The sequence below is a fragment of the Asterias amurensis genome, chromosome 6 (assembly GCF_032118995.1).
Source record: "Asterias amurensis chromosome 6, ASM3211899v1".
NCBI classification, from domain to species: domain Eukaryota; kingdom Metazoa; phylum Echinodermata; class Asteroidea; order Forcipulatida; family Asteriidae; genus Asterias; species Asterias amurensis.
This window is the reverse complement of record NC_092653.1, coordinates 24,222,850-24,243,609: the sequence shown is the minus strand read 5'-3', so window position 1 is coordinate 24,243,609 and position 20,760 is coordinate 24,222,850. Positions and strand designations below refer to the sequence as shown.

General features: G+C 36.0%; 1 protein-coding gene across 8 annotated transcripts in view; it reads right to left on the bottom strand.

Annotated features, from left to right (window-relative positions):
- Nucleotides 1–20,760, bottom strand: part of LOC139938914 (uncharacterized) — a 64,075-nt gene that overhangs the window by 8,053 nt on the left and 35,262 nt on the right. For 3 of the 8 annotated variants that reach the window (XM_071934579.1, XM_071934580.1, XM_071934581.1), the window contains exons 5-13: nt 20,245–20,319; nt 18,558–18,587; nt 16,120–16,185; nt 8,678–8,704; nt 6,339–6,386; nt 5,851–5,964; nt 4,995–5,180; nt 4,438–4,521; nt 3,713–3,883 (exon numbers count right to left, since the gene is read on the bottom strand). In XM_071934579.1, coding sequence (XP_071790680.1) covers nt 3,713–3,883; nt 4,438–4,521; nt 4,995–5,180; nt 5,851–5,964; nt 6,339–6,386; nt 8,678–8,704; nt 16,120–16,185; nt 18,558–18,587; nt 20,245–20,319 — 801 coding nt within the window. Of the gene's footprint in view, nt 1–2,235; nt 2,391–3,712; nt 3,884–4,437; nt 4,522–4,994; nt 5,181–5,850; nt 5,965–6,338; nt 6,387–8,677; nt 8,705–16,119; nt 16,186–18,557; nt 18,588–20,244; nt 20,320–20,760 lie in introns of all 8 variants that reach the window. The other 5 variants (XM_071934586.1, XM_071934585.1, XM_071934582.1 and 2 more) reach the window with 5 other exon arrangements.

The following is a 20,760-nucleotide window of genomic DNA, read 5'->3' as shown; positions in this document are numbered from 1 at the left end:
GGTTTAGCAAATGTTTGCGCACACAAACAACCCCTGGGGGCAAGCGCCATGAATCTACTCACCACTAAATGGCACTAAGGAGTGTTCATTTCAATATTTAAGCACCTTTACCTATTACAATAAAAACTACATCTGCTGATTGAGGTAACTTAACTGTTAAAAAGCCATCACCGTTTATTTATGTTTTTATTGTTTCATTTCCTGCACAGGACAAAGTCAACTGCCTCCATCCGGAAAATACTTACATGCACAAAGTGTCCAAAATAACACCAGTAACCATTAATAATACTGAGGCATGCAATGGGAGTATGGAATGATACAAGAAAGGAGGCATGCAAATGAGTAATAGTTTAAAACAATAGGCCAATGAGTATGCATGCAGTTGTAAACAGCACAGAAAATGATATGCAAATTACATTCAGCTCATGCATTATGTATGAGTGGCAGCCAACAACCTGATGAAATGATAATGCTTTATTTAATGATATGCAAATTACATTCAGCTCATGCATTATGTATGAGTGGCAGCCAACAACCTGATGAAATGATAATGCTTTATTTAATGATATGCAAATTACATTCAGCTCATGCATTATGTATGAGTGGCAGCCAACAACCTGATGAAATGATAATGCTTTATTTAATGATATGCAAATTATCGTCAAGGATATTCAAACAGAATGGAAGAGAGAGCCCAGCACCTTACCATAGAAACATTGCACTTCAATAATCAAACCAAACATTTGCCTTAAGAATCAACCCCTAAAAAGCCACCCAAACCAAAATTCAGAAGAGTAGTTTTTCAAACGAAAAAGTGAACAAAGTAGAAAACCTCTGGCGATTTGATTCAAAATTCAAGTTTTTGGTTTGCTGAGCTCTGCGGTTTAGTATGTAGTTGCAATGAACTGTAGATGTAATAACTGTATGAGCTATCAAATTACCTAAGAATGTTTGAAACAATGTTATCTGTGCTAAAATAATGTATTTTGTCCGGTTTTTTTCTTCTTCTTTTCATTTTTACTCAGGGCGTGTCCGAAACGACGACTTCGGCTACAGCTACGTCTAGATCAGCGTGTCTACCAGTGTTGAAGAATAGGCAGACGCGCGCGATCTAGCCGTAGCTGTAGCCGAAGTCGCCGTTTCGGACACGGCCTAACTTTCAGTTTGCATGTTACATTTTGCTGAGGAAATTATTTGTATCCATCAAAATTTATGGTAATGCAACAACCAAACGATTGGATAGTGATACAACTGTTATGGCAGGTATCATTCCATGCACATTTGGTTTTGCTGTTCAGTTCTTAAAGGCAGTGGACACTATTGGTAATTACTCAAAATAGTTATTAGCATAAAACCTTACTTGGTAACGAGTAACGGGGGGGGGGGGAGGTTGATGGTATGAAACATTGTGAGAAACGGCTCCCTCTGAAGTGCCATAGTTTTCGAGAAAGAAGTAATTTTTCACGAATTTGATTTCGTGACGTCAGATTTAGAACTTGAGGTCTGTGACAAGGGTGTTTTTTCTTTCATTATTATCTCGCAACTTCGATGACTGATTGAGCTCAAATTTTTACAGGTTTGTTATTTTATGTTTATGATGAGATACACCAATAGTGTCCACTGTCTTTAAATGACCACATAAAGAATAAACAAAACTAAAAATGTGGTACCAAAAACTTTTAGTTGTGTCCTGAACAATATTTTTCTAAGGTACCACTGACATGACTGTCTTATTTACAGACAACATGTTCTTCAAACCTTCTTAATCGTCTAAAATGAAATAATGAATCAATATTTGGTTAGTTGGCTTTGAAATTAGGCCTTGTGACCTGTGACATCACTTGTTTACAAAAGAGCCTGAATTCCATGCAGGCAAGATTTATACATGGCCCATTGGAAGAAAACTTAAAACATTTTTTCTGAAGACTGCACTAAAAAAGGGGCACATCTCAAAACCTCTCCAGCCATTATTTGTTTAACTATTGAATTCATGTGGAAATTAGGACACAAAATGTCAATTTTGTTTAGTATCTTGCCTGCCAGAAACACCTTGAAAAAAACAACAAGGTCACTCTTTTTGTAAACATTGGCCACATTGTCTATTAGTTGCGTTACTTCCGACTTTCTGGTACAAAAAGCCAGAGTGGAAATAAACACAAAATTCTGCAAGAGTCACGCAAGATGCTCCCAATATCAAAAGAAAATCTCAAACAAGATGGCAGATTTGAGACATACACACATCAATTTGCCGTTGAATCTTCCAAGGGAGGTGAAGGTTGGTCTATCTTCGGTAGCGATCCTGCCCTCTGGAACGGGATCGGCTGCGGCTACGTTGTCTTCTTCGGTCGTTGTCATAGTGATAGCGATCATCTCTGTCCCTAAATGGTGACCTTGATAATGTTTGGTAAAAATTATGTAATTTGAAGAATACAAAACACAATGCAAGCAAGACGGGTAAAAAAATAAACAGTTTGACAATAGCATCATAGCTGACCACAACTTAAAATCACAGCTTGACAGTTTCACAAAAGCACTATCTTAACATAACATCCAGCACAATGAAACACAAACTATTTCAAGACAATATATACGACACTTTACATACAATGTACACACATACTTCCACAATGTTCACGACACTCCTGTGCACACAAAACCTATAACTCCTAAAACAGGAACCTGTCATGTGGGGATTAAAATTATTACAAATAATATACACACCCACTCAAATATCAAAAACCACACAAATTTACTTGAAAATGTGCTTTCACTCTATCTGCAAGTGCATAAGTGCTTGTTGTATATTCACAGTGTGTAATTGTGTGGATTGTTATTAATAATAAAAGTAAAATTTTCAACTATTGACAAATTATTACAATCCCTCTGGCAAATTTACAGTTTTTAATCAAAAGAGCTTTCAAAATATTCCAGATTTATTTTAAAAGTCACTTTGATAGTCTTGAGTGAATTTGAATATTGGTTTATTTTGTTTATTTTATTATTTTATTTATTTATTATTTACCATGGGGAAACCCATGCCCAGCAATTACAAACACATTAATTTTTGTAATGTTGTTATAAGATGGATGTCAAATGGTTCAGGAATAAATTGTCAATAATTTGTTCTTCAAATAGTAGAAAGGTTAGCATCTCTACAAAAACAAAATAAAAATCACATCCTTTCATCATCTCAATCTCAAAGCAAAGTCTAATCAAACTGTAGCAAATCGATGTCCTTTAGTTTCCCCCAACTCATCAAATTTTCCAATGCAACTTTATTGACCAGCTTTCTTAAATCATGGCTCTGGCTTGGCCTCCCCTAGCCACTATAACATTGTAAGATCACACATCATTTGGGTTCAAAATGGAGGGAGAGATCCCAAGCCAGAGCCAATGGTTTGAAAAGCTCAGCACTGGAAAAAGGGGCACTAGCAGCTCACTCTTCCCATAGATGCAAAATTCATTTAAATTCCTTCAGAAATGTTTCATCCAAAAGAATAAAGCTCCAAACTTTATTAAACATCACGCACAGACCAAAATACTGTATGACTTTAAGCAGACACGTGTGATTCTCATAGCTGGTCAAGAGTTACGGAGGCTGTAGTCCGAGTACATGACAATAGAAAAAAATGTACCACACTCTCACTCTCTAATCTCATCATCATTATTAAAATTGGTAACCTTTGACCTCTACTTAACCAGCCCCCCATACCTTGTTATTCTCCGACGATCCAGAAAACTTGGAGAGTTCCGTCGTTTGCGGATCGGTGAGAAGTCTTTTCTTTTCTCAGAGATTGAGGGGCTCTTGATGGTGTGGTTCGGTGAGGGAGAGTGTCTTGGAGAGGGAGATCGTCTACGAGATATTGGGGTTCGGGATCTTGACCTGTCCAACGGAATGAAATGAAGAGAAAAAACAGAAACTCATCAGAAGCACTTTTTATTTATATGTACAACCACTAATTATTTGGTCCGCAATAGACAACATTCATGGGTACACATTTTTTTCTGTGTCCATTTTCTGAACAACAGTTTGAGAGAATCATTGATGTATAAGTTATCTCAATGTTATTTATATATCAATTACAAATTGCAGTGTCAACGCTAAATAACAAGTGCTTGAGTTTGTCAAATACATAGTCTGCAAAGAGAGGATATGAATTACTCTGGTCATTAAACTTAATGGATGAGGAGTTCATCTGCTTCTGGTAGTCATAATCCGGGTCAGCCTATAACCCAGGAATGGCTCAGGGATCCAAAATCCTACTGATTTGTGCATGATCCAATTAAGTCCACTGTTTGGAAAAGAAATCACAATGACATAACAGGTGTGAGTTGCCAGATAAAAAGGATGTTATTCTTTATCTTTCAAGGAGCTTTCCTCTAGTGTATGCATTTCTATAATATAAGAGACCCATGTTGCTTTCTGATAAGCCATACCTTGAGCGACTTCTGGACCGTCTTCTTGGGGATGGGCTGCGAGAGTATTTGGACCTACGATCTCTCCTACTAGGTGATGGAGACCTAAAGAATAATCAAAATAATTATCTATACCTTAAAAGTGGAGGTTCCACAAGGAACACAAATTTGATAAAGCAATGTAGTGAAATGAGGGTGCCGCAGAGCATACTGCTTGGTCCAGAGTTTGTGATAGTTACCAAAAGCTGTGTTTATCTCTCAAACAATTTACAAGTACACAGGCACAACTTTCATAAACAAAACAACAGCCTTATAACCGTTTTATAAAGTTGTGCATAGGATGCCACCAACAGACATGTATAGAGGCCGGAACTATTTGTTTTTGGCATTACAAAAAACACAGGGGTGACTTCTTATTAGACTCTGATATTCCAGTGTGTAGCACGCACAGTGCATCCACTCATCAGGCTATGTTTTGTTTGCCACAGCCCCTTTAGAGGGAAACAAAATTCAGGAAATGAAGAAAAAATAAATCCTGTAATCAAGCAAGGAAATAATTGCCGAACTCCAGGCAGTACCTTGTATCTCGTCTTCGTTGGGACCTATCAGAATCCCTAGGTGACCTCTTGTCATCTTTTGACCTCGGGGATGAGGATCTTGACCTCCGTCTGCTATTGCGGGAAGGGCTGGAGGAAGCGTGCCGGTTCCTCTTGCGCGAGGTGGAGCGGGACTTGCGGGAACGCCTCGGAGAAGGGCTGCGAGAACTGCAAGATGTAAACAAAATAAATGGTACCAATAAGAGACATGTAACCCAAGGAATGCAACAATGAGGAAGATTCTTTCTCCACTTGTCACTGGCAAAGAAAACCCAGTTTGATTGGCAAGGTCCTGGAGACCACAGAACCTTGCACAGGCTGTAAGCAAGATACCATATCTGGCCACCATTCATAGAGCTAGTTGAGCACAAGGTACTGCTTAAAAATCCCTACTTAGCAATAACGAGCATGATATCAGTGACAAGTTATGAGCGCGACATTGTATTTTGGCTGCTAACCCTATTCTGTTAGCATAGTTTTTTATGCCTAGCTTATTTTTGTGCTTAAGCAGCTCTATGAAAATGGGCCCTGGAAGCCTGCTACGAAGAACAGGATGGCTCCACTTATCAGAGGTTGAGGTCTGGGTAGGTCAGTACAATTGTGTGAATGATGACAAGTAAAAAGTGGAGCACAACTCGAGCACATCCTGATGATTACTAGCTACTTGCATAAGGCTGAATGATATCAGCGTTGTTAAACCAACGATTCTTTTCAGAACCACCCCAACTCATTTAGAGATATTCATAACATGGTGTTACCGCAAACCTTCCCATATCATATTTCCACCATGCAAAGTTTCAAATCCTACTTAACATCAGCGTTACAACAATCTACCCACCTGTCACTGTCATAATCGGAGTAAGAACTGCCCCCAGAGCTGTAGTCTGAAGGAGAATCACTGTAACTATGGTGGCGATGGTGATGACTTTTCTTATCACCGTTGTCTTGGGACCTGCAAGACAAGAAAATAACTTAATTTTAAAAAATGGCTCACTATTCTACCATTATGGGGAAGCTCCATTTAAGAATTTCTGAGTTTGGCCAGAAAAAAATCAGAAAAGTATACATTTTTTTCACTTAGTGTGTATGTTGACATTAAAATACTTGGGGCATTAAACTTAACAGATTTTATGAGCAGTTCATCTGTCTGGGGCAGTCGGCAAAAGTACTGGCTTGTTCACAATCCAGTTAAAAAATTGTGGCCAATGTTTGGAAAACAAATAACATGAAGATAACAGGTGTGAGTTGGTAAAGCCGAAAAGGATGTATTGTTCTGGCATCTTTCTTTGAGGATTTCTGTGATGAGTGCTAATAATGTTTACTCACTTTTTACTATGATGCTTCTTATGTTTGCGCTTGGAGCGACTACTGGACCTGAAGAATGAATGCAAACAAAAAAGTTAACTAAGTCGATACTAGATGAACAGGCAAATTTCTTTTTACAAGCACAAAGAGTCAAATGTCATGAACAAAGTGATCCACAATGACAAATTTGTGATACACATACCAACTTGCATAATAAGTGCTAAAAATATCAGACGTATAGAACACATGCTAGAAAAGTGCACAATGGAAACACTTAAAAATTTCATTTCTGAACAGCAGTTGCAAACTGTTTACCAATAAAAGTGACCAGTGGTTTACTTGTTAATGTGCAAAGCCACAATCATGGACACACATTTTGTTCGAGTCCATTTTATGAAGTTTTATAACCACTGATGTAGCAGTTTCATATCAATGTTGTTTATATTTCACCTAACAACCGTTGTGTCAATTATGAATAAAAAGTGCTTGAGTTTATTATCAATATCAGTTGTTCATTTGGTGTCTTTGTATCAAAAAGTGTACCCTTGACTGTGGCTGTGCAAAAAAAGCAAAAGAGGGGAGTAACCGCCTTGAGTTCGCACCAAAACAGAGTCTTTCTTATAGACTAGAAAACACCAGTTGGAAATATTATTTTTGATAATTTGAATGTTACTATAAAATACTCATTCTAACCCACTTACCATGTCACACTAATGGGCCGATACTACTTGACCAATAAGCGATTCTTACACAACAAGTAAAAAAAGTCAAGTTAAAATAAATTTTTAGATACTACCAATGCAGCACTAGTTTATTTGCGATGAATACTCGAAAACTGATAAGCAATATTAGGGGAAAGGCTCATATTGAAGCTGCTAACCTTGAAATCTAACGGCATGCACAATAAGCGATTTTCATACATGTTATTGCTTTATAAATTTGGTAAGACACTACACTATTTTCAGCAGCACAAACACACATGTTGGCATGGGAAATCAAGACTTTTCCTTTGAATTAATTTCACCATGCCCTAACTTTCAATATGTTATTTAAAAAATATAGCTTTCATTTTACATAGTTGCTGGCATATTCGTCTTACAAAAACAAATCTAAATTTGTTAATAGCCGTTTTCTAAAAGTTTAGCATTAAGTTACATCTTATCGAGTTAATAGGGCAACTGTGGCAGTTTCAAATGATTGCACTACATGTACATCCTATACTCTATTACAAAAACTGGTAATAATGTTAACTGGTCATGTTAGTGTAAAGCCAGGCGCTAAGTTTAGAAAATGAATACTGCAATATTTGAGAAAAAGCTGTGGTTACATGACTTGTCTTGGTCACATCAGGGGCAATGGTGAAACCTGATGGCTTGGATCGCTTCAGTGAAAAAACACACGTCAATGAGGATGATCAAATATTAAAGACAAGCTAGAATTAAAACCTTGTTTGTATCCCTTTAAATGTCCAGTTTAAGATGATCAGGACAAAGAAAACACCTGAAAGGGTATAAACGACAAAGAAAACTTATACGTGCAATAAAGACAACTCAAACACGACATAATACAAAAGCAAAATTGTGCAACAGCCAATGAGAGAAAATATCTTGTCAAAGAGGAGCCACTAGCATGTGTTCCAGCAACATTTTATAAAATCAAAACCTTTGCCATAGCAAAAGTGAAAGCAAAAAGTCTGTTCAGAAAAAAGCCAAACACGCACAAGTGAATAAATAACAAATACAAAAACCCAATGTAATATAAATGGATGGTATCGTACTAAAGTTCAGAAAGCTCATAAAACCCCCAACCAAAAATGATGATTTTCTCAAAGATTGAAGCATTTAAAACGGAAAGATTTTTGGGGGGTTTGTTAGTTTATCAGCTTCACACGCACATACTGAGACATTTGAAATACGTATTGGATATGCAATATGTTTTATCCTAGATGCAATATTACCATCTATAAAAGAAGTGTTTGATAATTCACTGCATGTACCAGTACATCGTACATGTAAGCTGTGCAAGATATTTGGAAAGATCTGGCCTTCATGAATGTGATGATAAATAATGTTTTCAGTGATTGGGAAAGAGCTGATTCCCTTTCATTTTTGGTGTTAGAACATGCAGGCAAAATCAAAATGTGTTACTTGAAGAGAGTAACCTGTAGTGTGCATACATAAATAATGACAGCAAGCGAAGGCAGAAATACAACAAGGCTACGCTCTACACAGATTGCACTACATACAATTATACCAATTTATACCAAGTTTCAAAAGAAGATTCACAAAAAGTCAACTGACGATCACAAAATGAGTTTACTCAATCTCCAACATTAAAGGTCTATTCACAACATCTTGTACCTGTGTTTTTTACTCTTTTTCCCTGATCTGAAAGCAGCATTTTATATAGTAAGGAGAAACAGGAAAAGAAATGGTTAATGGAGTGTTAATCTGGTTTTATCAACTCGGTCAAGAGTGTTAACTTATTTAACCACAGGGCTTAACCCTGGTTATAAAAGAAGGAAGGACTATAATACACCATAAACTGTTTAACAACTCAGTTTTGTGCGGGGAGTTAAAACAGGTTATCACAAACACCAAGTGACGCTGTGAAAAAAAGTCTGAGGTGCGATGATATAGTGGCACAGCAAGACAGTTTAACCCGTAAATCGTTTCATAAATTATTTATTCCTGTTAACAGCAACTTGGATTTGTTAATTTTAATTTCACGATCAAAACCCATTGAACCATACAATGAGATGAAAACAGTGATGGAAGGGTTGATCAAAAAAAGGGGGAAAACAACGGAATCGGAATACTGGGAGAGTCAAAGGATAGAGCTGAAAGGTTGGGAAAGTTATGAGACACGCACTATCAATGGAAAAAGTGAGTAAAATCTGATTTAAAATGACACCAGTGAACAATCCATGTACATATACATGAAGTAAAAATACTAACAGCTCATGCAATTATTTACAGTTAGGCCAAGAAAACTTACGGACTCAAAAACCAACTATTACTTCAATTGCTTTTGTTTTTGTCAATTTAAAAAATAATAAAAAAAATTAAAAAAATAAAAACTGAAACTTTCTAACTTTGAATAAAAAAATTCACAACTTTCAAATGGTGATTTTGGTATCCATCTCATATCATTAAAATGCATAACTACACACATATTCTCTCTGTTTTTTGTATAAGAGAACGAAAAACTAAATAAATTGAAAAGTGTAAAGAGGCAACAATTATTGTTGCTTTTTACACTCTATTTAGTTTTTCGTTCTCAAAATTTATATGCCGAGACAGTAAAACGTGGTAGCAATATTTCAATCCCCCAAGAAGTGGATTATTTGAAGCGCTTTAAAAAAAATCCTTAACTTGTCATTAAAATTAACAGAGAATGGTTATAAATGGATTGGTTGGTACTAGCTTAGGTAGAAACAACATATCGAATGAAGCACAGCGACTGACTGGCAAACGTTGTGGATAACACGCCAAACATACCAGTAATAGCTTTTCTAATTTCACAAAAAAAAAAATTAAAAAAACAAGAGAAGAAGAGTGCAATGAAGAGTGGAGTTGGTTAATTACCTTTGGGATATAAGCCTGCTCAGGCTGTTTTTAGTATGCTCCAAGAGAGAGGAGGGATAGAGCAACGAATAAACAAACATGCACACGTGATGAAAGTTGGGTTGGTGGTTGTTTTTTATCGATGGTTGTCAAAGGAAAATCAGAACCACCGCATGAGAATTAAGGGAACATCATGGTCTGTTATTTTTGTTCAGGGATGTTGAATATGGATTATCTAATGGATTGGATTGATGAACTATAGGAAACAAAGATTTCTCTGTGGAATCATCGGCAGAAATAAGATCTCGCAAATCTACTGATAAAAACTCTGATACATGGTGCAAATTTCATTCCGCTACCGTTGAGTTTGTGATTATTTTGAAATCGTCTTTTGCTCAGGGAACTGAATCACACTTTTCCTTCAAATTTAACTTACGAAAAGCTTGACTTTTAGCAAATAGACACTTGGCTGTTTATAATATTTCTTCGGCTCAGTGCTATAAGGTTGTTAATTGCTATTTCATACTTGCAATATTTAAAAGGCTGTTAAGTGAAAAATGGCTATAACTTTGAAAAATGAATCAAAATCCAGAAGTAAATGTCTTTTATAGAAACTGCCAACAATGACTTTGAAGACCATTCTTAATCCATAGCCTCCATTTACCAGGAGCTCCAAAATATGCAAAAGCAATTTTATGAAATCCATTCTAACTGCACTCACAATTTTATAGTCCTGAGCGGATGATTTGCTACTACTGTACAAGTAAAAACGGTTAACTTAAAAACAATGTTAACCATCCCTTTTCTGTATAGCATCTTCCAAAATAAAGTTGACCTAAATTTTAAAATTAAACCTCCTAGAACCATTTCTTGGTGTTGACTTAAACACTAAAGCCCAGTTCATTCTCCAGCGAATGCGTAAGTGATTTTTTTTGACGCAATAATCGGTACGTATGAGCCGGGCCTTACAGTTTAAATCAACTTTAGACAACTTCTTGAAATTACAACCAAGCAGCCTAAGATCATCCAAAGGCCAAACGTATTTAGAGAAACTGTTTCTCAATTGTAAACAAATCCCTACAAAAGCTACAATATTAGAACACACGATGTCTGATTTACTTCTTTTGAAACATTGAGTTGTCAACAACCGATTCTGAAGCTTTTTGAAACAGATAAAAGTTGGGGTTCAAATACGATAGAGCTGCTTCATTTGCAGGATGAACAAATTTGCTTAAATAAACTGCTTTTCGCAAAAACTACAATGCAGTGGTAAACATAAGACCAGCTCCTTGTATGGTTTTGCTTAGCAGAGTTAGTTTGTAAGCTATTTTAAGCCTGCATACATTTAGCTCATCTTTCATTGATCCTTCAAGTGAAATTACCATCACAAAAAAGGATTCAGAATGAGGGAGTGCATACCACTTTGAATATCCTTTAGAAGTGGGCTACAGTGGAAGATTTCAGTTGATGTTTTAAACATATTATCAGCAAGTTTAGACTTGGTCTCACTGCTAAATGTCGTCTTCATACATTCACAGTTGTGTAGTTTAAAAAAAAATTTTTTTTTTTAAATCTGCCCAAGAAAGTGGCTCCTATAGTCACCACCAGAACTTGCAACTATGAACACAGCCTGTGCCTAGATATATCTAATTCAATTTCTGACATCTTTATGTAAAACGGACCTAAAACTTGTCAGTGTGTGTCATCAACACTCAACATGAGATTCCCTACTGAGTTACATGTAAGTAATAATGCACTCGTATATGCACTGAAAACTAGTCTTCGGTCAATGTTACTTAACACTCTTTATTCACAAAATATATCAACAGCAGAAAGTTTGAACAGAAGTTTACTCAAAACTGTATCAGTTCTGGGTTTTTACCTAGGGCCCAACCTCATCTGCATAAGCAAACACTGCCTAATATGGATCATTGTTGTTGTTGTGGTTTTTATTGTTGTTGTGTTTTTTCTCAATTGGTAATAAGTTGAATTTGAATCTTGAAACTGTAATGTGCAAGTAGAAATGGCTTGCTCATCCATAAAATAGGACCCTAAGATCTGAGTTGCCATTTCACAAAATGGCAAACAGAACTCAAATCTACACTGAAAAGGATTGAATTTGAGCAAATGTCACCAATCAAACATTCAAGCATGTCTGATGATGAACTGTAAGCCGCAAACACCTGTTCAGTCTAGAGTAACTTACATATACATGTACAGTGTACATGCCTCACTCATAAGTCAGAACAAAATGTTATACTCTTCTTACATGTAGCTTATCAATTTCCCTATATTTAAGCAGAGCCATGAAATTGGGCCCTGGTTTACAAAAAATACCTAATTTGTTTTACAGAAGTAGCTTTCTTTGTGTTCTGTGTTTGACTGTCTTTTCTGAACATTACGATTATTCAGTACATTCAAGAAGATACTATTTTGTTTTAAAAACTAGTCATAAATACCCGGTACAGTTTATCCATTCTGATTGGCCGGGAGGAGATCACCTGGCCATGTTTAAACCAGAGAACTAAATGTGATGACGTGAGTTTAAACATGGACTGAGTAAAATGAGTCAAATTCGGATGCTATCAGATGATGAAGCAGAGTATGTAAAAAACAATTCTTGAGATTTTTTAATTAGGTAATTATTTCTGGAATGGCAGTTTAAAACCTTGCAAGGTTATGGCCAGGTGATTGCGCTCGGTCCTTAATCACACAGCAACAATCCTGCCATTTCAGACCTAATTGTCTACTCTTTCATACCCTTTTTAAATGCCTGTTACACATGAAAGCTGTGCGAATTTTTGCTTTTAGTTTAAAACAAGTAGTTTTTCCCCGATGAAATGAAAAAGAATTCAGTCAGCTACGAATGTAGACATGTACATTGGGTAGGTTCCATTACAGTAGCCAAAGTTCTAGAGAATACATTACAAGATTATGTACAGGAACAAATACAAAGGCTAAAGGACTTAATTGTTGATCTAGGACTGTATTTACAATAACTTTCAGTTTTCATTCGCAAATCATATTCCCTTGAAAAGCATCTAAAACTGTAAGTTGAGGTATACAAATGTACATGTCGATGTACCTTTTGTGGTTGTGTACTCAAAACCAGAACATGTAAATACTATGTACAATGAATTTGTACAAACAATTCAACTAGTTATTTTGTACTAAATTCAAATGACGACATTTCAAACCATATCTTTTGCCATTCTTAAATTTCAAGCAAAAACAAAATCATTCTTCAGCCAAGTGATAAATAAATTTTGTTTTCTTCTTCAATCTCATATTATTTGTTTATATCAAGAAACGTGTACAATTGTGTATAATTGGAAGAACTTGTAAATTTGTGAGTGAGTTGTTATTCCTTGATCTAGAACAATATTTTATTACCATTTAAATAACAATTTTGCGTGTAAACTGTTTTGCTACAAACAATAATAAAATAGCTTTTCAGGCAAAAATATTTTGAGGGAAGTTTTTCACCATGACCATCTTTAAACCATGTAAATTATGCGTAAATCTGCGAACATTTATATTTTCAACCTTACTAAATGTTATGCACATCATTTAATTATTTCTGAGTAAATTTAACAAACTTTACAAAAATAATCCTAAAAATTGATCTTTAATTGATTTGACAGATAGGAAACTGATTTCCTAGATATGATCAGTTCTGCATCATGTATGAAAGACCTGATTTACATAAAGTAATGCAGAAGTTTTTACCTTGATTGTTCCACATATAAAGATTATGGACTATAGGATGCGTAAGTGAGCACAGGAATGAAAATAACGAAAAAAGAAGATGGTTTCAGGGTTATTCATTAAGGCTCGTTATTACGCACAGTAAAACACAGGTGATTGGTTAATGTGGCTAATGTATGCAAATGTATGCAAATGTATGCAAAAAGCAGCTACAGAAATGTATCCTATGCAGAACTCAGTGAATGTCCCCCCTATTAAGAAAAAGTTGTAAATTACTTTCTTAACGATCATGCAAGTCAACATCTATATGGATAAAATGTCATGAAGTTATCGTTAGCGTGAGAATGCATGCAGTTTGATATTCACACCATGCAATACATTATTTACACAAAATGATGAAATAGTGAAGCCAGTAAACAAACAGATAAACAAACAAATAAACAAAAAGCAATACCCAAAACTGAAGCTTCTATAAAACTACTCTTTCCAAACTTTGAAAATTATCGTCATTATTTTCCATTAAAACTTTCTCACCTTGTACAAAATATCGTTCTTAAAGTAACATCTTGATATTTACATGAAACTCCTTGTGACATAGAGTGTATAATTAAAGATACAATATAAAACATTCACAGCTTGTGTTTGTGACAAAACAGAAAAGAAATAAGCAAAACAATTAGATGTGGTTACACTCAGTAAATCACAGCACCAGATACATGTATTAATATCAGTTAGCTCATTATACAAAACATTCAACATTGAAACATTTCATTACACCAGATGGAAACTTCCAGCTTTGAAAGCAGCTGGGAAAAGATAATTGAAGAAATATCAATAACAAGATTCTGTTCGTCCCCGTTCAAGTACAGATTCGTGACCACACTGCTTAGAAATGGGCGAGATGGAACGCAAACTTGCAACCCTCCAGCATGTCAATGTTAAACACAAACCTCAGTGTCTAGAAGTTAATATGTTATCCGCAAAGTTCAACATTTAGTTGGAATGGATGGCATGTGACATTTAAAGACAAGTAGAAGTGGAAAACATTGATGCGTTCTCATGCAAACAAATACAAAAGCTACAAAATGAGATGTGAACAGCGGACCACACCCACTTTACCCCACCCAAACCCCCAGCCCCAATAGCAATGATTTTGTAGGACAGGGTCCAATAACCATAAAAGGTGTCCATGAAGTACATTGTACCAAACAAATGCAGCCACTCACCATTTTTGTAAGAACCTTGCTTGTGAAGTTGCTCACAATATTTTTTTTTTTAAACAGAGGTAGAACAATTACTGAAAAATGTTGCCAAAGTTGGACTTTGGAATTTGATGAAATGGGTGCTGGCAAATGACATTGCAAATTAAAATATGATTATTTTAAACCACGTTATGGTAAAGATGACACTGTGCAGATACAAACTAGTAAGATTTGAGTGTTTCCAAAACATATAAACTAAACTACAAATGCAGGCAGAAAAGTTTTTTTTTTTTCCACTTTTGTACAGAGGGATTAAGCTAACTGAGAAGAAAGCATGAAAGCTAAAGGAAAGTACGTACCAACATGTAATAGTAGTAAGGACATGAAGATACATTGTACATGTAGACACAATACACACACAAATAAAAAGGAATTTCTACAGGTTTTGTTGTTAAGTGCAGAAAGACACAAACTAAACCTATTTGATATAAAACTTAAATCTGATTGCGAAAGGGCAAGTTTAGATCTCATTTAACCCCTCCTACTATGCGGTCCATTAATGTATATTGTGACGCCCATTGGTTCATCATCCAACACCATCCATGCTTCACTGGCCATGCATAGAAATGTACACACCTTTCCAGGAGTAAAGCTTTTATGCAGTATGCATACAAGCTATAGTGGATTTTTTTTCTTCAAAGGTTTGACATTCAAGTAGTTTGTCTATTTCTAAGAACACTAAAAATAAGGTTTGTATAAAATGAAAGCCTATATAAACCCTTGTGCACAAAGAACAAACACAAAGGCAAGCATAAGACTTCCTGATGACATGCAGTTTAACCCAAAAACCCCTTCTTTTACACAATGAAACAGATAATCCAAACATGTACTGAAAAAAGGACACTGCCTTAAGAAAATATTTCAAAATGGAAACCTTTCCGAAAAAGAAAATTGATAGCTTGTAAAACTGAAATGCTACAAATGTGTTTATAGTAAAGTAACCATACATGTATACATGTACATTCAATCCCAAACTATCTAATGAAACCCAAGTTTTTCATATCCTACCCAGTATATATCCAAGCCTTAATAACTACACAGAGATAAAAGTGTGAAAAGGTGGAGAAACCGAAAACACTTTTTATTTTTTTTTACTAGAAATATATACAATTTTCAGTTGTGATCATGCAGCACACAATTTGCAAATACATAAACAAAAACTGGGCACACAACAGTGTTAGTCTGACATTCAAATAAATCTGAGTAGCTATACGTTTTTGTATAGGGGTGGTTACCCCTACCAGAACTGAAGTAAGATTAAATCACCTGTCTCTCTTTCTCTTGTGTGATTTCTTCTTCTTGTCCTTGCGCACGGGGGATGTACTCTCTGATCTGAGATGGGCAAGTGGCAAAATATAAACTGTTATCAAATATTGATGTAAACACAGATATTGTTGTTATTTACAGTTTGAACCAACCCGCAGAGTGCCCTGATGTGATTCGAACTTGGGTCCTATAAAGTGGAGAAAAGATACAAATACACCAACCCGACCAATAGACCTTTTATCATGCTGCCTCCATCTTGGTCTTGTTCCTCGTATCAAATAACAATAATTAATCATTTTGCAAATAGGAACCAGACTGTTTTGTTCTTCCAGCCTTGGTTTGGTATCAATGGGAGAAAAAACAAGATGGCTGCACCATGATAAAGGTCAATTGGAAGTGGACTTTGAAATATAAAAAAGGGTCTAACATGCTTTCTGAAAGATTAAGATTCAGGCCTGATACATAAAAAGAAGCCTTGAATGGGGAGGAATCTGAACTCCATGGCATCTGTTGCCACTTGTCTTGGCCCTAGTGACCCTTAAAGGCAGTGGACACTATTGGTAATTATCCAAAATAATTATCACTTGGCAAAACCTCACTTGGTAACAAGTAACGGGGAGAGGTTGATAGTATAAAACATTGTGAGAAACGGCTCCCTCTGAAGTGCCGTAGTTTTCGAGAAAGAAGTTATTTTCCACGTATTTGATTTCGAGACCTCAAGATTAGAATTTGAGGTCTCGAAATCAAGCATCTGAAAGCACACAACTTCGTGTGACAAGGGTGTTTTTTTTTTCTTTCATAGTTATCTCGCAACTCCGACGACCAGTCAAGCTCAAATTCTCACAGGTTTGTTATTTTATGCATATATGTTAAGATACACCAAGTGAGAAGACTGGTCTTTGACAATTACCATTAGTGTCCAGTGTCTTTAAATATTGGCAAAAAGACAAAGTGAAGTGCCTTTTACAAACCTTACCATCAAGCTTGTACAAGTATGCCTCTATACATGTATAGTGTATCTGGGCAACAACAACAGATAAATCTGTCTAGAGCATGGACTTCAACATTACTCAACTAATAGACCTTGCCAGCCTGGTGCATGTGTGACCAGTTTTAAAAACCTGATCTTTCCATATAATTATTGCTTTAACATTTGCAGGAAAGAAAATTGAGTGCCGTAACAAGGGCCTAATGTTCAAATATCAGCAAGAGTTACGAATTACACAGAGTCTCACCCTTAAAAACCCTAAATGAAAATGAAAAGATTGATCTAGTTTGAAGGCTTGCACCCACCCAGCGAGCAAAAGTAATTGATGAACTATATAAACAGCAACCACACCGGACAGCACTAAATGAAAGCTTTAAAGTATTGTACAACACAAAAAAATCTAACCAATGTTTTTGCATGTTTATGACTTGTATTACTAGTACACGTAGATCACACTTGTCGGTTTTTATCAGTTTCTAATCAATCATGCCTTTACAGAATAAAACAGGATAACAAATCCTTTTCACTTTCGGTCTAGTCTACTCTCATCCAAAGCCTGGGACATTTGCCTGATTTAACAGTATCAACATGCCGCGCATCATGAGCGCTGATGAAACGCTGGCATTTGTTTCCTCCCACGAAGTCTTCCCGACCATGCTGAAATTAATTTGCAGTGTATGATTTGGAGGGTTGATGGATATCTAGATAGCCCGAGGGTGTAATCTGCGATACTTCCTACAGTTCAATCGGTCATAGTTTTTGTTCATTTTGTTGTTGTTTCCAAATATGAAATTATCATTACATATTTATATTTAAAGCTAATTAAAAGGCTCAACAATAAAGTCTGTATGCTGACTCTATTTGGATCTTAAAAGATATTTATTAAAAATAAATCCTTATAAAAACTCTGCATACATAGATTTCAAGTATTATTTTATATAGATGCGTTTTTTAGAACCAATCGATTCTTTTAACCATACAAATGTTGATAACTCTAATCAGACTAAATTGTAAAAATATCCGTGCCATAAAAAAAATACTAATCTAATTCGTCACTTTGTGTCATTAAAAAGACTTTTCCATGACCTAGATTACTTTTTTTAAATACTTTTTTAGTGGACTGGGTCATCGTGTTATTGAGCACCACATAGTTTTTAGTTTGCAGACCGCTTAATTTTGTCCTCAATCATCAATTTAAATTTTTGTACAATTTCACTCAGTTCATCAGAACGGAGAAACACTGCTCCAAGGCAAGCAGTCAAACCCCCTCCGACTTCCATCTATATCTACATGTAATCTCCACTGCTAGCGGATGTTGACTTTCCATTTCTTGCAAAGTTTACAACAGGTGGATTTTTAATCTACAAAAACCACCGTTTTGGGGGTAGAGGAAAATAATGACGAGTTAAATCTGAGAAGAAAAAAACACACGCTTTAAAAAATACTTTACCTGTCCATGTCTCCATTTTTCCGTTTTTTGCTAGCAAAGAGCAAACACAAAGTAACAAACCAAGAAAGAAAGAGAGTTAATTGATGAGAAGCAAATATCCGTCAGGTCTAAGTCTATTTCGTTCAAGAGAGAAAAACAGCTAAGAAAACAAAGAACACCTGTCTGGTGAAAACAACAGGTCAATTAGCAAGCTGGATAAAAAAATCCCTGTATTGTAGGAAGTTTTCATCAAAAACAGAATGTCATTTTTAAAGAGCGTGAAATGCATTCCTCCAAACTCCTTTAATGGAGGGTATGTAGCTTTGGTAATTACTCAAAAATTCAATGACCATAAACACTTTAAGAGCACTAGAGAGCTGTTGATGATGTTAAATAAAAAATTGCTAGAAACGACCCCCTTTAAAGTAATGTAGTTTTAGAGAAAGAGATCATTTTACCCCCAAATTTGAATCTGAGAAAGGCTTCGACAATGCAAAGCCTGTCACACACAGCTGAAACCACACAATTGTGAAGCAACAAAGGTGTTTTATTCATTCATTGTTTTGGGGCAACTTCAATGACCTATTGGGCCCAAATTTTCACATGCTTATTTTATGCATATGTTGGGATACTGGGTGAGTATACTGGGGTCGATTTCACAAAGAGTTACATGTAGGTAGGACTAGTCCTAAAAGATATACAAATTGCATGGATATTCCTAAGTTAGGACGAGTAACTGGTCCTAACTCGAGATAAGACTAGTCCTAACTCTTTGTGAAATCCGCCCCAGCTCTTTGAATCCGAGCTCTGCAGTGCACAAAGTTGACTACAATTGCCAAAGTTCAACCACCTCTGAAAACAAAAACAAAGTGAGCGATCATGCTCTTCCCGCCCACTGGCTGTCAAGTGCCTCTACAATAGCAAACCGTAAAAAATCAATTGATTTGCTATTTTTATTTGATTGGGGCTTACTAATGGCCAGCGCAGAGCCCAGCAGGAGGGCCCTAATGACTAATGAGTCTTTTTTTATGTCATTGATTTATGAGTTGTGCATTTATTAAAACTGTGAGTTAAATTTCCTGTCTGTGACACCTGCCCTCCACACCAAGTGTTTGAACGTTTTTCGTTATTATTGTCGTCAGAATCACTTTGAAAGTTTACTGTGAAGGGGTAATTTAAAAACTACATTTTGTTGTGCTTAGTTGCTCTGTGAAATCGGGCCTAAGCAGATGCTCTGATAATTGCTTACTCATCAGGGCCTATTTTTCACTCACGACAAACCATTGAGACTAAATTACAGATTTAGCTCAGCATAATTTAACAAGATACCAGTCACAAATTGTACATGTGACATCATCGTTTGGCTGGTAACCTTATTCTGCTCAACATAATTTTTTTGTGCTAAGCCAGGACAGCTGCTCTAATTAGTGCTTGTCTCATCAGGGCCTATATTTCAATCACGACAAACCATTGAGACTAACAGATTTAGCTCAGCAGAATTTAACAGGATACCAGTCACAAATTGTACATGTGACATCATCGTTTGGCTGGTAACCTTAATCTGCTCAGCATAATTTTGTTGTGCTTAGCCCAGACAGCTGCTCTGATTAGTCAGTGCTTGTCTCATCACAGCCTATATTTCAATCACGGCAAACCATTGACACAAAATTACAGATTTACGAGCTCTATACATTTATGTCAGACCTACCGACTGCGATGGCGGCTAGACTTCTTTCTCTTGTGCTTGGTCGGTGGCGGTGACGTACTTGGCTCTCGCAAGATCCTAAAAATATTACACAAAAGGTAGACAGTTTAATTAACAACGATTACGGAACACATTTCGATGAACTTTGGTTGTGGTTTTTGTGTACAAACAGATAAATTACAAAGAACATCTGATGTAGTTCAACAGGAATACAATTTTATAGGTTGAAAAGAAAAACAAGCTCAGAGAAAAAAAAGAATTTTATACACTTTTTTTTCCGATGTAAAATTGTGTCAGAGCACTTTGATCGGTTTAATAGTAATACCAATGCACTGGGAAAGTCTGTCGTAAGCACTATGCACATGGACTACCCCCCTTTAAACCATGTTAACGGCAGATGATGTTCAAAAACAAAAAGGTTTTAAAGCACTCAAAACGAAAGGCATGTGGTCATCATAAATGATATGCCCATTTTACATACATCTTGCCTGCCAGAAAATGCTGTGGAATGTTTAAGAT